The sequence below is a fragment of the Oncorhynchus nerka genome, linkage group LG3, assembly GCF_034236695.1.
Source record: "Oncorhynchus nerka isolate Pitt River linkage group LG3, Oner_Uvic_2.0, whole genome shotgun sequence".
NCBI classification, from domain to species: Eukaryota; Metazoa; Chordata; class Actinopteri; order Salmoniformes; family Salmonidae; genus Oncorhynchus; species Oncorhynchus nerka.
Window position 1 is genome coordinate 26,569,669 of NC_088398.1, and position 16,388 is coordinate 26,586,056.

Below are 16,388 nucleotides of genomic sequence, written 5' to 3' on the forward strand. Positions count from 1 at the left end.
GCAGGGTTGGGGTCAATTCAGAAAGTAAACCAAATTCCTAATTGAAGAGAATTGGAATTTCAGTGTACATCCTGAATTGACCCCAACCCTGTACCATAGCATCTTGGGTGTGTTTAGGGATTGGAAAACACATTATTGCAGACAGAAATAGACTGGATAGAGCTGGCACGATTCCCTATTCAGACCATTTCTGTTCTACACAACACATTTCGGCAACGTTACATCCTCCTGCACAGGCCCCCGATGTGGCACCATGCATTTCCGACCATCTGTTTTTCAGTTTTGTTCCCCAATCACCACAAGGAAGGAACACATTCATTTCACCACATGGTAGGATTTACCATACAAAATGATAAGTATTGTAAAAGGGATAGTTTACTCAATTGCAAAATGACATTGGTTTCATTACCCTGTAAGCAGTCTATGGAGTCTAAGGTATGACAGCAATTTCTGCTTCGGTTGAGTTTCTCTGGCACCATTTTAGCATTTGTGGCACAAATCCCATTCATGGAACTGATATTCAAATTTTTCGTGCTTCATGTCCAAGTCATCCAAAAGTATCTCAAATTGATCGTGAAGCTCAAGCTCACTTCTCGATTATTTGAACGTGTGAAAAATGCTGATATCAGTCCCATGACTTGAATGGGACTGCGTGTGGAAACTGTGCCAGGGAAACTAAACCAGAGCATGGATTTTTGTCACACCTGCTTACAGGGTAAGGAAACAAATATTACGCTATGTAGATTCAAGTGACAGCGAGGGAAGAAGTGTTTTAAGTTACTTGAGGTAGCGTGCTGGAAACACCATACAAACTTGCGAGGTAAGCCATATAGGCAACAACAAAGAGAAACCATGTTATAAGAACCTCTTATTGTACTTAAAGGGACAGAGGTACACTCTGTCCCTTTAAGAGAATGCAAATGAATGGATTATGCCACACGTTTATTTGAAATACTGAGAATAACATTAATCTCAATCCTTTGCCTATTCCTTTTCAAAGGGACATTGACTTACCATAGCCTATATGTCAAAAGGAAAAAACGAACAAAATATTAGTAACATAAATTTGTGTTTTTCATCTTTGTAGAAGACATTCTATAAAATTCTCTTTACATGGATATTTACATTTAAATTCTGAATACAGGTTTGAGAATTTAATATTTGAAAAATAAAATCTAACATTAGTTTTATTTCCCATTTCCTGGCGAATTGACGTGTTCAAAAAAAAATTATATGAACATTCCATAAAACAGTAGCCTATGCCGGATAAAACAAGTGCAACTATACAAGTGCATTCCTTATGGTTCAAGATTGACAGGTTTGATTTTCAGATGGATCCCATTGAGTGAGCGGAGCACCAGCCTTGGAATCATTTTTGGTTTCTTCATTGGGTCCTCGGTCAGCTGATATCGCTTGAGTGTCTGTGCCACCACCACTTTCATCTCATTCATTGCAAAGTTCTGCCCAATGCAGTTTCTATAGCGGGAGAAGAGAACACGGACGAACATGGACAACATATTGAGTCGGTGAAGTGTTATTTGTACATTTCACCAATGCCAGTCCTGCACAGTGGGCATTTGAAAGCATTTAGTTGTAGAACTACTATACATTCACCCTGTGTAATAAATAAGTTATGCAGTAAGACTATCAAAGGTTTAGGGCTCTTTTACATAATAAAACATTACCATATCATCAGAGAGAACCTACAGCTCTTTGAAGTGAGTTCAGCCTGTGCCTACTCCACAGGCCTATAATAACTACTGTTGTATCAGAGGGGGATGGGATCTAGCCTGATCCCAGATCCGTTTGTGCTATTTTGCTAACTCCTACTTTCATTGTCATGCCAAACAAGACAGTACAAACAGACCTGGGACCATGCTAGACAACATATTTGTCCCCCTCTGACACAACAATTGGGGTTAACATAGTTCGGTTGTATCTAGGTCACAGGCATCAAGGGACCGAAGGGCTCAAAATCCAGTCAGGTAAATGAGTAGCTCTATGCTTCCATCATAGTCCCAGATTACTAATGTGAGAACCAAACCCTGCTGCCAATGCTGCTCTCTTAAATAGTGGCACTGGTGTGGTAACGAACCTCGGGCCGGCAGAAAAGGGGACAAAGGCATGGGGTGATCTTTTTGCAGAGTTCTCGGGCAGAAATCGGAGTGGGTCGAATGCCTACGAGAATACAAAATAAAATAGAATAGTAAATTGAAACAGTGGGAAAGACTGTGCATAGACAACTGGTCCCAAATATGTTCATAGTCACTGCAAACATGACCTTTTGAGTCGACAAGACAGCACAAACAAACCAGGCTTGGTGAGACAAACTGTCACCAGGCTTTTATAAAGGGGCCTTGAAACAGGTTTCAGTTCCCTATTGTGTATACCCTGAATCTTATAGCGATAGATTAGTCAAAATCAGACCCATGGGCTTACTGCTAGATCACAAGGATTTCATTACAAACTAACTCAGCAACAGCCTCATGTTGTTTCCTGTCAATACTGCAGACCTTGTCCTCTGTGACCAGAAACACAGGATTTTATGACGCATGTTCACCTGCTCAAGCTAGCATTTCCTCTACTGCTAATCATTAATTATATTAACCCAGTTAAATGTTCATGAGAAAATGGTGTTTATAAAGATGGTGTGCATACGTTAGGATCCTCCCAAACGGTCGCGTTCCTATGAATGCCAAAAATGCTGGTTCCAACAAGACAACCTAGAGGGAGTAAAGAGAGAGAAATTATATTTCCACAGTGTTAGGGCTTGACATCTGTTTTGTTTCCTATGGAAAGTGTGATAATATTGTCCATGCTGCAAAAGGATCCATCCACTGAGGCAGAAAGAGACACTATCTGGCAGAGGTGTGGACTCGAGTCATATGACTTGGACTCGAGTCATATGACTTGGACTCGAGTCATATGACTTGGACTCGAGTCATATGACTTGGACTCGAGTCATATGACTTGGACTCGAGTCATATGACTTGATGACTTGCAACTCGACTTTGACTTTAACACCAATGACTCGTGACTTGACTTGGACGTGAGCCCTATGACTCGACCTGACTTGATACCCTCCCCAAGCCCAAATGTTAAAAATGATCCTATTAAAAAAAGTGTGAAGCGCATTAACTCTTCATTTAACGGATTACAGTTTGAATCGGACAGCAGCCAATCAAATTGTGCCAGCTGAGAAAAAGTTGTGCCTGGCAGTGCAGAGGGACATCAGCGGGTGAATTCAGATGGAGCCCTTGGAAAGACGATACACAAAATTATTATTTTCGGATATAAAGACGACGCTGTATAAAAAAAAAACGGATTGCAACTTGCAAAACATGTGGGAAGAAAATGACAGACGGAGGCGCAACAACTTCCAACTTTGTTTGACATTTGAAGCTGCACAAAGAACGGTAAGTCGTGGCTAATAGAGCCGACAGCTATATATTTTATTACTTTACTAGTGTGTCATGTAGGCTAACGTAATGTTAAATCAGTGAGCCTCCACACAGTCAGTGCGGGAACGTGATCATTGCACCCAAGATTGAGCTACAACTGGATAAGGCAGTTGGTAACCTAAATTCTGCCTGATGTTACTGCTGTTCCTAAAACCCTTGACATACGTTAGCCTACTGTAACCACACAGAGAGAGTGTATGTGTGTGTGTGTTAAGGTTGGGCGATTCTGTACAAGCCTACATCGTCCGATTGCGCCCCATAGCGATCCTCGATAGTCGATCACTATTGGGGGGGGGCTATCCATGTATTTCCATGGAAATATAACGTTTATTTGGAAAGTAATACATATATAGATATTTTTAAAAGCATTCATGATTTGCGTAAATGTAATATACTAACTATTACTCTTGTTAAAAATATGAAATGGTATTACATTTGGTGAAGAGCATATTATGACTCAAAGTTTAGGACTTGCGACTTGACTTGATGGTCTTGACTTGAGACTTATGACTTGTGAAACCATTAAAACATGTTTTTTTATCTTTATTTAACTAGGCAGGTCAGTTAAGAACAAATTCTTATTTTCAATGACAGCCTAGGAACAATGGGTTAACTGCCTTGTTCAGGGATGGAATGACAGATTTTTTCCTTGTCAGCTCGGGGATTCGATCTTTCAGTTACTAGTCCAACACTCGAACCACTAGGCTACCCTGCCGACCCAAAAGAGCAATGACAATGACTTGGTCGCACCTCTGCTATCTGGACAGACTTTTTGTTTTTGTCAGTAATAAACACGATGAGAAGAACATGGTGAGAATGCTCCAACAGCACCAATTCATTTGATATAAAAAATACTAAGGGCCTGTTTCCAGGACAGAGATTAAGCCTAGTCCTGGACTAAAAAAACACTTTAAATGGAGGACCTGCAACGAACATTTTACTTAGTCCAGGACTAGGCTTAATGTGTGTCAAAGAAACTGCCACTAGAAATACATAATTGTTTATGAAAAAGATGAATTAAACAAGTTGCAGTTAGTCTCTACATACTAACTAGTTGGTGACATAATCACAATGCTATACGGAGAACTGGCTCTGGAGACAAACAAACGTGAGTTAATATTTAATTTGTTATAGCCGGTGACTGAGGCAGTTACGGAGGACTCCATTGCAACCACTTACAGCCTCATTTTAAGGCACAGAGCCATTGTGCATTTAAAACTATAATTTAAAAAGTCCCCCGTATGGCCTGGGGCGGTGGGTGTAGTGTCGGCGTGGGTTTGGTTCCGACCTCACTGCCTGTGTGACCCACTCTCCTACCACTATCTCGCCTCAGTCCAATAAAACGTACAAAAAAAGTCCCCTTCGGTACATCACAATGCAACATTTTTTAAATGTACACATTTACCTTCAGGCACAGTCCTCCCATCGAAGAACGTAATGGGTTTGGTTATCTTCCTGGACATCCCAGGTACAGGAGGGTAGAGGCGGAGGGATTCCTTTATGCACATGGTTGTGTACGGTATTTTACTGAGATCTTCCCTGAAGAATACAGAACATTTTCTTTATATCAATTCTCTTTTAGTAAACATGTGTGGCTCCAATCTAAGAGGAAATACAGACCTGATTTTCCTTCCTTTACTCTATCTATATCTTAAATAAAGGAATGGCTTTGGTCACTAGTTCCAAACATGGAGCCTATTGGTTGTTGTGTAGCCCTTAGCTGCAATCAATGACCAAAAGCACCCTATTTGGCCTCATGGTGGAATGTTATTAATATTTTTCATCATTTCATAATTAATAAATATTACATTTTTTTTAGGAAGAAAATCTGGTGTTTCTATGTCTAACCAGTTTGTTATATTTCAGTCTTCTGTGACGTATATAAAGTGTTATATTGGGATGCAAACTTAAAATGTAATACATTTCAACTCTATATCTGACATAGTACAGGTGTCTTAATTTCTTTAAGCCCATAATCATGTGTGTGAGGTGTATACTTTTGTTTCAAAGTAGATTTGTTTAAGACCACCAAGAAACACTCTGTGTGACCCTGATTTAGACCAGTGCAGTAAATGATCCCCAAAGTAACAAAAGAGTAATTTATATATACTGCAGCTGCGGACGGTAAAATAACCAAATAAAACCTTGAAACTTAAATGCATATCTAACATACACCGCACAGCATGATCTCTGAACAATAAATCTGGACAAAACAGCCTTCCACTCCATGTCACTCTCCTGCAGCCAAATGAATGCATATCTAACATACAACATGACTAGGACAGTAAATCAGGCCCCGTATTCATAAAGCATTTCAGAGTAGGAGTGCTGATCTAGGATCAGTTTTGTCTTTTAAATCATCATGAATAAGAAGGGCGGGGGGGAGTCAGCATTCCTACTCAGCATTCCTAGATCAGCATTCCTACTCTGAGGCGCTTTATGAATACGGGCCCTGGACAGTAGAACCTACCATTCCATGGTGTCCCTCCCCTCCAGGGCGCTGATGACCTCATCCCTGCAGATTTGCTGGTGCTCCGGGTTGCAGGCCAGGCTGTACAGGGTCCAGGAGATCCCACTGGCTGTGGTGTCGTGGCCTTCGAACATGAAGGTGTCCACCTCCGCTCGGATAGCCTCATCCGACAGGCCCTGCTGGTCCTCGTCCTGGATTGAAAACCATAAGGAACAATCAGATCCTTGCATTAGAGGTCGACTGATTATGATTTTTCAACGCCGATACCGATTATTGGAGGAACAAAAAAGCCGATACCGATTAATCAGATGATTTTTAAATTGTATTTATTTGTAATAATGACAATTACAACAATACTGAATGAACACTTATTTTAACTTAATATAATACATAAATAAAATCAATTTAGCCTCAAATAAATAATGAAACGTGTTCAATTTGGTTTAAATAATGCAAAAACAAAGTGTTGGAGAAGAAAGTAAAAGTGCAATTGGTGCTATGTAAGAAAGCTAACAATTAAGTTCCTTGCTCAGAACATGAGAACATATGAAAGCTGGTGGTTTCTTTTAACATGAGTCTTCAATATTCCCACGTAAGAAGTTTTAGGTTGTAGTTATTATAGGAATACCATTTGTATTTCATTAACCTTTGACTATTGGATGTTCTTATAGGCACTTTAGTATTGCCAGTGTAACAGTATAGCTTCCGTCCCTCTCCTCGCTCCTCCCTGGGCTCGAACCAGCAACACAACGACAACAGACACCATCGAAGCTGCGTTACCCATGCAGAGCAAGGGGAACAACCACTCCAAGGCTCAGAGCGAGTGACGTTTGAAACGCTATTAGCGCGCGCTAACTTGCTAGCCATTTCACTTTGGTTACACCAGCCTCATATCGGGAGTTGATAGGCTTGAAGTCATAAACAGCGCAAAGCTTGGCGCACAACGAAGAGCTGCTGGCAAAACGTACGAAAGTGCTGTTTGAATAAATGTTTACGCGCCTGCTTCTGCCTACCACCGCTCAGTCAGATACTTAGATACTTGTATGCTCAGTCAGACTATATGCAACGCAGGACACGCTAGATAATATCTAGTAATATCATCAACCATGTGTAGTTAACTAGTGATTATGATTGATTGATTGATATTTTTTTATAAGATAAGTTTAACTAGCTAGCAACTTACCTTGGCTTACTGCATTCGCGTAACAGGCAGGCTCCTTGTGGAGTGCAACGAGAGAGAGGCAGGTCGTTATTGCGTTGGACTAGTTAACTGTTGCAAGATTGGGTCCCCCAAGCTGACAAGGTGAAAATCTGTCGTTCTGCCCCTGAACGAGGCAGTTAACCCACCGTTCCTAGGCCATCATTGAAAATAAGAATGTGTTCTTAACTGACTTGCCTAGTTAAATAAAGATTACATAAAGGTGTAATTATAAAAAATAAAAAAATCGGCAAAATCGGTGTCCAAAAATACCGATTTCCGATTGTTAGGAAAACTTGAAATCGGCCCTAATTAATCAGCCATTCCGATTAATCGGTCGACCTCTACCTTGCATTGTTGTTCCTTGTTTGGCTTCATTTTATGGAAAAGGTATAACTCACACACCTATAGTGTTACTAGCCTGGTTCCAGATCTGTTTGTGCTCTTTTGCTAATTTTCAAGCCAAGCCATGTGTTTGGCATGACAATGACTGACATGGAGTTGGATAGCACAAACAAACTGGCACTCAGGCTATAGCGTTACCAGTGGCATGGAAAGATTATAATGAATAGAAAATCAACTCCAGCACACTGGCGATTTTGAGGCTACGATGAGTTTCTTTTCAAATTGGCTTCATTCAATGACATACTATACCATCGCCAATGGAGCCGTTTTTACCGAATGACCTGATTAGATGACTGCATAAATGGCATAATGGTGGATAATAGTTTCGTAGCGTAATAGAGGAGGTGTGACGTACTCGTGCGCAGAGCAGGATATCCAGAAAGTCCAGGTTTCTCTTAGCCTGTATCCTGCCCAGTTCCTTTTCGTCCTTCAAGGCTTCTTTTCGCTTTCGTATGATTTCCTCTACAAGCAGAGGGCATCAATCAAATTTGACATCAAATGTATTTTATAAAGCCCCTTTTTTAAAATATTTTTTATATCACAGATGTCACAAAGTTCGATACAGAAACCCAGCATAAAACCCCAAACAGCAAGCAACGCAGATGTAGAAGCATGGTGGCTAGGGAAAAGCTCTCGAGAAACACATCATGGGAGAGCATCAGACATAGCAGCGGCAGCATAGCGCATTCTTATGACATGGTTATAACATGGTTGAGCCTATAGCTGTACATGAATACAAGATGTATAATCTTTGGAAAATGCATACAGGCATACTCCACAAGGTGAATGCATACATGCGGCTTTTTCAGGGTATTTTTGCTTTGTCAAATTCATACATCTAAATGTTTTCAGGGCTGAGACCTGCTGGCACAGGGGATTAAGATAATCATTTCAACCTTCATTCACAGAACGCACCTGTATGACTGTGTGCAACATTGCATGCTTTCCTGTATTTGTACCCATGTGGGCTAAGTTGGAAGATCCACTCGCTGTGGTAGGGAAAGATCCGGAAGCGGACATTCACCAGATCACTGAGCTCGTACACAGCCTTGATGTACGCGTTGGTTCCACTGAAACGAGAGAAAAACAACAGAAAAGTATAAGTTACTTCCACTCAATCATTGCTGATTGCAGGGCCTTGGGTTTTTCCTGATCATGTGATCTGGCCCGAAAACCTCTGGGCCCGTATTCACAACAAGTCTCTGAGTAGGAGTGCTGATCTAGGATCAGGTCCCCTCTGTCTTTATATTCGTATTAATTATGATCTAAAAAGGGAAATCTGATCCTATATCGGCAGTCGTACTCTGAAACTTTAGCGAATACGGGCCCTGGGCCCTAGTTAAAGGACAAGAAAGAAAAGCTTTAGTATTGGGTTGGGGCTTACAATTTATAGAACATTTACGCTGACAAGACAAAATATTCAACATGGGCAGATGTAAATGGCAGATGATGCAGTGGTTAAAAACATTTAACTGACTGACCTCTCTCCCCCTTGCACTGTCTGGCAATTAGTGTTGGAGCTGAAGGCACACTTCATAATGCTGTCCAGTGTCATGAGGCTCACATGCTCAAATAACTCAAATGACTCGTCGGATTTTGAGTGAGTCTCCCATTTGTCCTGGAACAGAAAGAGGACAGACATAGTCAACTTGCACAAGATGAACAGTGACATATAGTACATCACTCCCTTATTCAATTACCCCCTTTAGCTTGTTCATGCAGAATTTCCCTCCAAATACAGTTGTCAAACTATACAGCATTCTAATACAGTTGGCAGAATATGTCACTTTAACTCTTATGCAATTTGTTTTTTTGTATCCAGAAATTCCCCCCCAAATAAGCTATGGTTGTCAATCTATACAGTAATTAGGGTAGAGCTAACAAAACGCACCAGCATAGTTTTGGCAGAATCAGCCATCAGTTTGACATAGGGCTTTAAAACATCGTAATGGAAGCCAGGGGTCAAGAGTCTTCTGTGGCGGAACCATTTCTGACCATCAGACACCAGTAAACCATCCCCTAGAGAGAGAAAGAGAGAGACAGAGAGCATATCCTGAGAAACACATATGTTGTACGTTCATGCAAAATAATAGAACTAAAGAATATACATTTTAACCATAGCTGTATAATTGCCTAAGTGGCATGGGTCAGAATGTTATTGAAAATCAGAACTGCACCCAAAGGGATGAATATTAGAAAATGCCTATTCTTAAAATATCTGCAGTTAAATACATAGAATCTAACTTTGTTGGTTCAATATTTGTAGCATATGTGACTTTGGCAAAGACAATGCAACCTTACCTATCCATGGAATTAGAAATCTATATAAAAGGTCATCTTTGGGCTCTATTAAGAAAGAGAGTGAAACAGGGTATTCTATCACATGTAGTGAGATTCCATAGATAGACATTACATAGATGCAACTAGTTTAAATAATGATGTGTGTCTTGTCGTTCCAAAGAGACCAACCTGTTGATGCCAGGATGGTTTTGACATAATCTGGGTGGTGAATATTGAGGAAGGACACAAATGGACCAAACCACATTTGAAATGCAAGGGGGTACGACTCTCCCCATTTGACAACCTTATACATATCGGTCCCATCTTCTTTAAACTGCAAAAAAAACAGAGAAAACATGCACTTATAAAATAAAGCAACAAATGCACGAGCATGACACACCGAAACTTGCCTCTGAAGCTGACGGTACAATGTTCCACACGGAGGAAACCATATTGCAGTCACTCAATGTGCACGTTAAAGAAATTCTCATTTGAACCTAACATTACCTCTCGGACATGACCGAAAAGCCAGTGTTTTGGTGGTCCTGGAAATGTCTCGAGCGCCCGAATCCATTCATTCCTTTTGACAATAAGTTTAGAGATTTTAAGAATTACATAGACCAAGCTAAATATTGCAACCAAGTGATGAATGCGATAGGAATCCAGCGTCACTTTTTTCAACGTTTCAAATAACTCCATTGCAATGGACGTCTACCTGCGGAGGCTACCATTGACAACTCTTACAACACAAGGTGACGGTCTGGTGAGTGACACAACTGCGAGAAGCAGAAGAGAGTAGGGTGGGTGGTTTGAGGTCATTTACGGGCGGAGTGCCGCCTGCTGGAGATAACACAGCACTGTCTACCAATTCTTTACCTTGATGTATCTAATTGTTGTTTATTTTTAAATACATGATATCTTCAAATATTCAGCTCTGCATATATCAGAATCATGTTTTTTCCGGCAGGGTAGCCTAGTGGTTAGAGCGTTGGAATAGTAACTGAAAGGTTGCAAGTTCGAATCCCCGAGCTGACAAGGTACAAATCTGTCGTTCTGCCCCTGAACAGGCAGTTAACCCACTGTTCCTAGGCCGTCATTGAAAATAAGAATTGGTTCTTAACTGACTTGCCTAGTAAAATAAAGGTAAAATAAAAAATAAAATAAAAAATGTTTTTTCCCCTGACAGTTATTATGACTGATTATAGCGCTATATTATCAGAACACACAACCCTGGGGAACCCCAAGAAGAGGACAATGTTGGACAAAATACAACCAAATGTTGGACATTGGCCATCAACCTCTACTATAATATAACTATAGATGATATACTGTAGTCAGGTAGCACATGTTGACTTCCTGTTAACCCTTTGATTGGCTATCCCTCTCTGAAAAACAACATAAAGGCCAAGATCTAGGCCGAAACATTCAGTTTCTAATAGCAATTGCAATGCAATGGAACCAACATTTCCAATGAAGGCTGACAAGCCTAGTGACTAATGACATGTTCTCACATGGTGATAACGCCTTGCAAGAAGCTGCATGCAAACCCGCTGATGGAAAATGGAGATACAGACAAATTTAGTCAAGGGCACCATTTTGTGTCACTGACACCTACACCACAGCCTATGCCATTGGTTCTGAGGAAACATCTGTGTGGGAGGTGTTCGTAAATGTTTATGTAAAGCATTATTTCTTATTTCTGTTTCATACTGAGTCAACTGTTAGATTTGTAACTTCAGCTTAATTTCCTATAGCTTTAAATTACAAACATTAAGTGGCAGTTTTGTCTTAGGCCTGTAGCTTACACATTTTAGAGCAGATTACCTGTGTTTAAAAAAAAAATACAACGCTAAAGTAATCTGCCTCATCAGTGTTTGTAATCATGATCGCTACCTCTGCCATAATTATTGTATTTATGGTTTGGGCCTCATTTCCAACATCAGGTAAGTGTCTGAAATTTACAAAAACATTAATATTGCTCAATACTAGACTTTATTGAAAATTCACAAGGCTATATATACAGTGTTTAACCTTATTGTACACTGTTATACAGCCAAACAATTAGTATACAGATGTACCACAGAAACTTAAAAATAGACGTTTTTCGAATACTCACTGATTGAATTCAATTTCAATATTCAAATGTCTCTTTGGACATGCAAATCAGTTTATTCAAATAGGACATGCATTGAGTGATTTGTTTAGACTATTTATGAAGCTGTATTAACATGTTATTGTTTTCTATAGGCATACGAGACATGTACAACTATTTCAATCATCAATCCACACTTTATAAACAGTTATTTCATGTAATGCTATTGTGCTTTCTTATTGTTTTTATCAATCTGATGTAGGTTCTTCAAGTCCTCTTCGCACACCGCTTGGTAGAAAATTGTTGATACCCTGCATAAGTAATGAAAGTCATCCAGAATCTTTTAGCTGGTTTTACAGTACAAACAATGCTGGTCAGCACCGCACCCAGCTTTTTCATGAGGATAAAAGCGTCCGACATCGCCTTTCCAAAGATTTATGGCATAAAAAGAGTGTTTCAAGGAATCGTTCACTGGTAATCAGCCCTTTTACAGAGAAGGATCAAGGAATATACTCATGTGAATTGTATAAAAATGACAAGATGACATATGGATTGTCCACTTCAGTTGTTCTTGAAAAAGGTTAGTCAGCTTATTATAATTGGAGATAATTTGCAAGCAGATTGATCGTCTACACTAAATTTGTTTACAGCTCACCCTAACCATCTATCTCTTTATTTAGAATCTCACATGCCAGTAATAACCGCTGTGCCAGGCAGTGGCTTTATGCATGAAGTAACAAAGAATGTGATTACCAGCACATATTACTCACTTGACTCCGCTCTGAACAACACCACCAACAAAAGAATAGGTGAGAACCAAAAGTTGAGTAGTTCTTAAACCCCAATCTCATTGACTTTCCACAAGTTCAATAACTTCAACAGGATTGACAGATACTTCACTACCAGCGTTTTCTGTAGTAACACTACACAACACTGTTGCCTCTTTTACAGACAATGGGCCTACTCCTTCAGGTAACCGAGAAACTCAGTGGCTGGCATCAACAGTAGCTGGAATCTCTGCAGCTGTGTGCCTTTTCCTTGTTGTACTGGCACTGTTTATGTTATGCCATTTCAAATGGAGAATACTTACAGGCAGGATAAATATTCCATATTGTTATCTTTGAAGATTAATACAATTTTTTGGAGATGGTATGCAGTTTGAGGCCCTATCTGTTTTAATGGGATTACTTAAAATAAAATGTGTCTGTTTGTTCAAATGTTTAAGCTTCTGCCAATCAACTTCTCTTTGGTGGCCAGTGGACCAACTTTGTAAGTTATCTTATCTAGCCGACATTACTATTATTATTCTTGTTAAAACGATGATGATGATGATAATTAGTTGCACAGCAGTATGGTATTATGCGCATACATCTATGCATATCCTTTCAACAGGAGAAAGTACCTACACTTGTTTATTCATCCTTGGTTATCAGGAGACTCCAACCGAGAGATGACATCATAAATGACAATGAGTGTGTGCACAGTCATATCAGGGTCTAGGAACTAAGAATGATACTACTTTGATGAGAGGAGTAATAAATAGCCTAAATCAAGTTTTTTTTCCATTGTGCTCAGGCACACACAATTCCAAAAAGGCCTACTATTGTTATTGGAAATTATTTGCAGGCTTTTGAATGGTTGGTTTTATATAATCACATTATTGCATGACCTTTTGTTTGTACTTCAAATTTGTATCGCACTGTGTCAAGCACTTCTGTACTTTTAACCTTTAAACCACTGTAAAAAGAAAAAGAAAAAAAGAAAACGAAGAAAGTCTGCTCTATATCTCAAAAAGCATAAAGCCTGTGTATTTAGATATCTATACAAGTCATTTGTGACATAATTTTAAACAAGTTGCTGAAATGTGACATTTTGAACTCATCATCGAGCCACTGAGTTGCTTTCAGAACACTCTACAACATTACCGTTCTTGAATGCCCCATGCTCCAACCCGCTGCGAAATGCGTGGATCTGGGTGACGAGCTAGATACTAACTAGCTATTCCTCTATCACACGGGCTCAATCAACTCTGTTCTGTCACTGCTGATAGTGGCATATGTGTAGCGGTTGCTTTTGAACGTTTGTTTGGAGTTTCCTAGCTAGCTAGTTTCAATTTAACCTTATTTAGCTATGAGCTAACGTTAGCTAGGTTGCAAGTTAGCTTGAGTTGGTGCAGTGCAGTTTGGGAAGGAAGAAGCAGATACGCGACAGTTTAAGGACAATTGTAAGGCAAGTTTAGTGCATTTAGCGTTATTTCGCAGTAACTATCCTATCGGTGAGTTGTAATACTTTCTGGCTGTAGTTTATTTGGCTGGCTAGCTAACTGGCTAGCTAACTTTGTTTGAATAAAATTAGCTACTGTCTGCCTAAACTAGCCTGCTAACTTAGCCAGTCAGGAAAGTTGGATAGGTTAGAGATGCATTCACGAAAAATACATGTTTATAGTCACTGGTAGTCTGTAACACGATGTGTTTTCATTTTTTCCATTGATCTAGTTAACGTTACCTGTCTGACACTGACGTGTGATGGAGGCCCCACCAGTCTCAGTGCTGCCCATCACGGGTGGCACAATCAACATGATGGAGTACCTGCTGCAAGGTGAGTCTGCCTATTTGGTATTCTGTATTTGGGTGTCTGAAGTGTAAATATTGCAATGCAACAGGGGAGCAGGTCTCGAACCTTCTAACCCGAAGTCCAGCGCGCTATCGATTGTCCCCCAAAAGCATGCTTATGCGGCAGAGTCGATATCCGCGCTTATAAACCCAGGGTCGTTACAATACTCCCTCCTTTCAAAGAGCGCGACCTCACGCTAGCTTGCGACTCTACGTCTTATAGGAACGCACTCACTGGCCAAGCACACGCACTGTCGTGCATGCAAGGTCCGATCCCACTTCTGACACCAATGTAATGACACAGGAGCAGGTCTCGAACCTTCAACCTTCTAGTCCGAAGTCCAGCGAGCTATCGACTGTGTCGCAAAAGCATGCTCGAGTGGCAGAGTAGATATCCACGCTTATAAACCCAGGGTCGTTACAATATGTTAAGGTGAAGACCCCATACCAGCTCCTGTGCTGTGGCTTGGTCAACTCGGGATCAGTTGCAATTCATTGAGGCCTTTTATATTTTTGAATTGGCATTTCAATTCACTCTAAAAAGTCCAAATGACAAGTTACCCTGCTTTCAAGTTACGCTTGTAAATGTAAACATTGCTGACACTGTTCTGTCATGTCGCCACTCAAGGCAGCGTCTTGGACCAGGCCCTCGAAAGCCTATTGCACCGCCTCCGGGGCCTTTGTGACAACATGGAACCTGAGACATTCGCCGACCATGAGCTGGTCTACCTCCTGAAGGGCCAGCAGGGCAACCCATTCCTGCTACGTGCCCGCCGCTCCCTCTCCCACCCAACAGTTCCCTGGCACCTGCGCTACCTGGGCCAGCCGGAGGTGGGTGACAAGTCCCGCCACGCGCTGGTTCGCAACTGTGTGGATGTGGCCACCTCGCACAGCCTGCCCGACTTCCTCAACGAAATGGGCTTCCGCATGGACCACGAGTTCGTAGCCAAGGGCCACATTTTCCGTAGAGGCGTGCTCAAAGTGGTGGTGAGTAAACTGTCGCGCATCCTGGTCCCTGGGAATACAGAGAACACTGAGCCGCTGTCACTCTCCTACCTGGTGGAGCTCAGTGTGTTGGCCCCCGCGGGCCAGGATACCATGTCGGAGGACATGCGCAGCTTCGCTGAGCAGCTCAAGCCCCTAGTTCACCTGGAGAAGATTGACCCCAAGAGACACATGTAAGAAGGGGTGTGTTAATATGTTGTAAGTGGCTATTGGCAGTCATGGAAAAAGTGGAGTTTTTTTCAAATGTATTTTTTGGGACTTAATTTTGTATGATTCCTATAAGAAAGTGCTTTCCCACAGTCCTTTGTCTCTGTGAAGGAACTCTATATCTCACCATCTGCCATTAGGATGTTAGTAGTGTTTGAAAAGGACTTCACAAGAGGATTGACACAGCCAACATGGACGATGTGACAAATGAGGCTTTGAATGAGTCAATAAATAACAATATCTATTTAGTGCTGAACATTGGTTTTGTGTGATGCTGATAGTGCTTTGTTCTGTGTTGGATGTTTCCAGAAATGCACAGCTATAGTGTTTATTAAACATGATTTTTCTCAACTCAACTGTGTCCTCTTGGTTTGCAGCACTCAACAGATGCGGGTGCAGCAGTTCACAACACTGGAATGGCCCAGCAATTGGCCCAGCGTTGTCCGGGTTTGGCCAGTGTAAGCTGTCATTTTAAATAAGAATTTGTAACTGACTTGTGTAGTTTAAAAAAATAGCCACTTACAGGAGCATTGGGTATGCCTTGCCTAAGGACACATCGACAGATTTTCAACTGGCTCGGGAAATCAAACCAGCGACCTTTCGGTTACTGGCCCAATGCCCATACCTGCCGCCACATCATTCCAGCTCTCATACCTGC

The 16,388-nt window shown here is 41.0% G+C and overlaps 2 protein-coding genes across 5 annotated transcripts; one reads left to right on the forward strand and one right to left on the reverse strand.

Annotated features, from left to right (window-relative positions):
• Window positions 1–1,176: 1,176 nt before the first annotated feature.
• Window positions 1,177–10,587, reverse strand: LOC115105742 (cytochrome P450 4B1). 2 transcript variants are annotated; one of them, XM_029628078.2, is made up of 12 exons: window positions 10,322–10,587; window positions 10,004–10,148; window positions 9,836–9,880; window positions 9,426–9,553; window positions 9,016–9,152; window positions 8,450–8,604; window positions 7,890–7,996; window positions 5,932–6,122; window positions 4,867–5,000; window positions 2,659–2,723; window positions 2,096–2,178; window positions 1,177–1,476 (listed from the first exon to the last, which is right to left on the reverse strand). In XM_029628078.2, the coding sequence occupies exons 1-12, from the start codon at window positions 10,511–10,513 to the stop codon at window positions 1,299–1,301; spliced, it is 1,560 nt and encodes a 519-aa protein (XP_029483938.1). In that variant the 5' UTR covers window positions 10,514–10,587; the 3' UTR covers window positions 1,177–1,298. The 2 variants fall into 2 exon arrangements, with proteins under 2 accessions (XP_029483938.1, XP_064866482.1); XM_065010410.1 differs by lacking the exon at window positions 2,096–2,178 and having other exon boundaries at window positions 1,351–1,476.
• Window positions 10,588–13,824: 3,237 nt separating this feature from the next.
• Window positions 13,825–16,081, forward strand: LOC115105749 (mediator of RNA polymerase II transcription subunit 18). 3 transcript variants are annotated; one of them, XM_029628110.2, is made up of 3 exons: window positions 13,825–14,130; window positions 14,402–14,504; window positions 15,147–16,081. In XM_029628110.2, exons 2-3 carry the CDS (start codon window positions 14,432–14,434, stop codon window positions 15,698–15,700), a joined length of 627 nt encoding a protein of 208 aa, XP_029483970.1. In that variant the 5' UTR covers window positions 13,825–14,130; window positions 14,402–14,431; the 3' UTR covers window positions 15,701–16,081. The 3 variants fall into 3 exon arrangements, with proteins under 3 accessions (XP_029483970.1, XP_029483951.1, XP_029483960.1); XM_029628091.2 differs by having other exon boundaries at window positions 13,826–14,181; XM_029628100.2 differs by having other exon boundaries at window positions 13,826–14,135.
• Window positions 16,082–16,388: the final 307 nt, after the last annotated feature.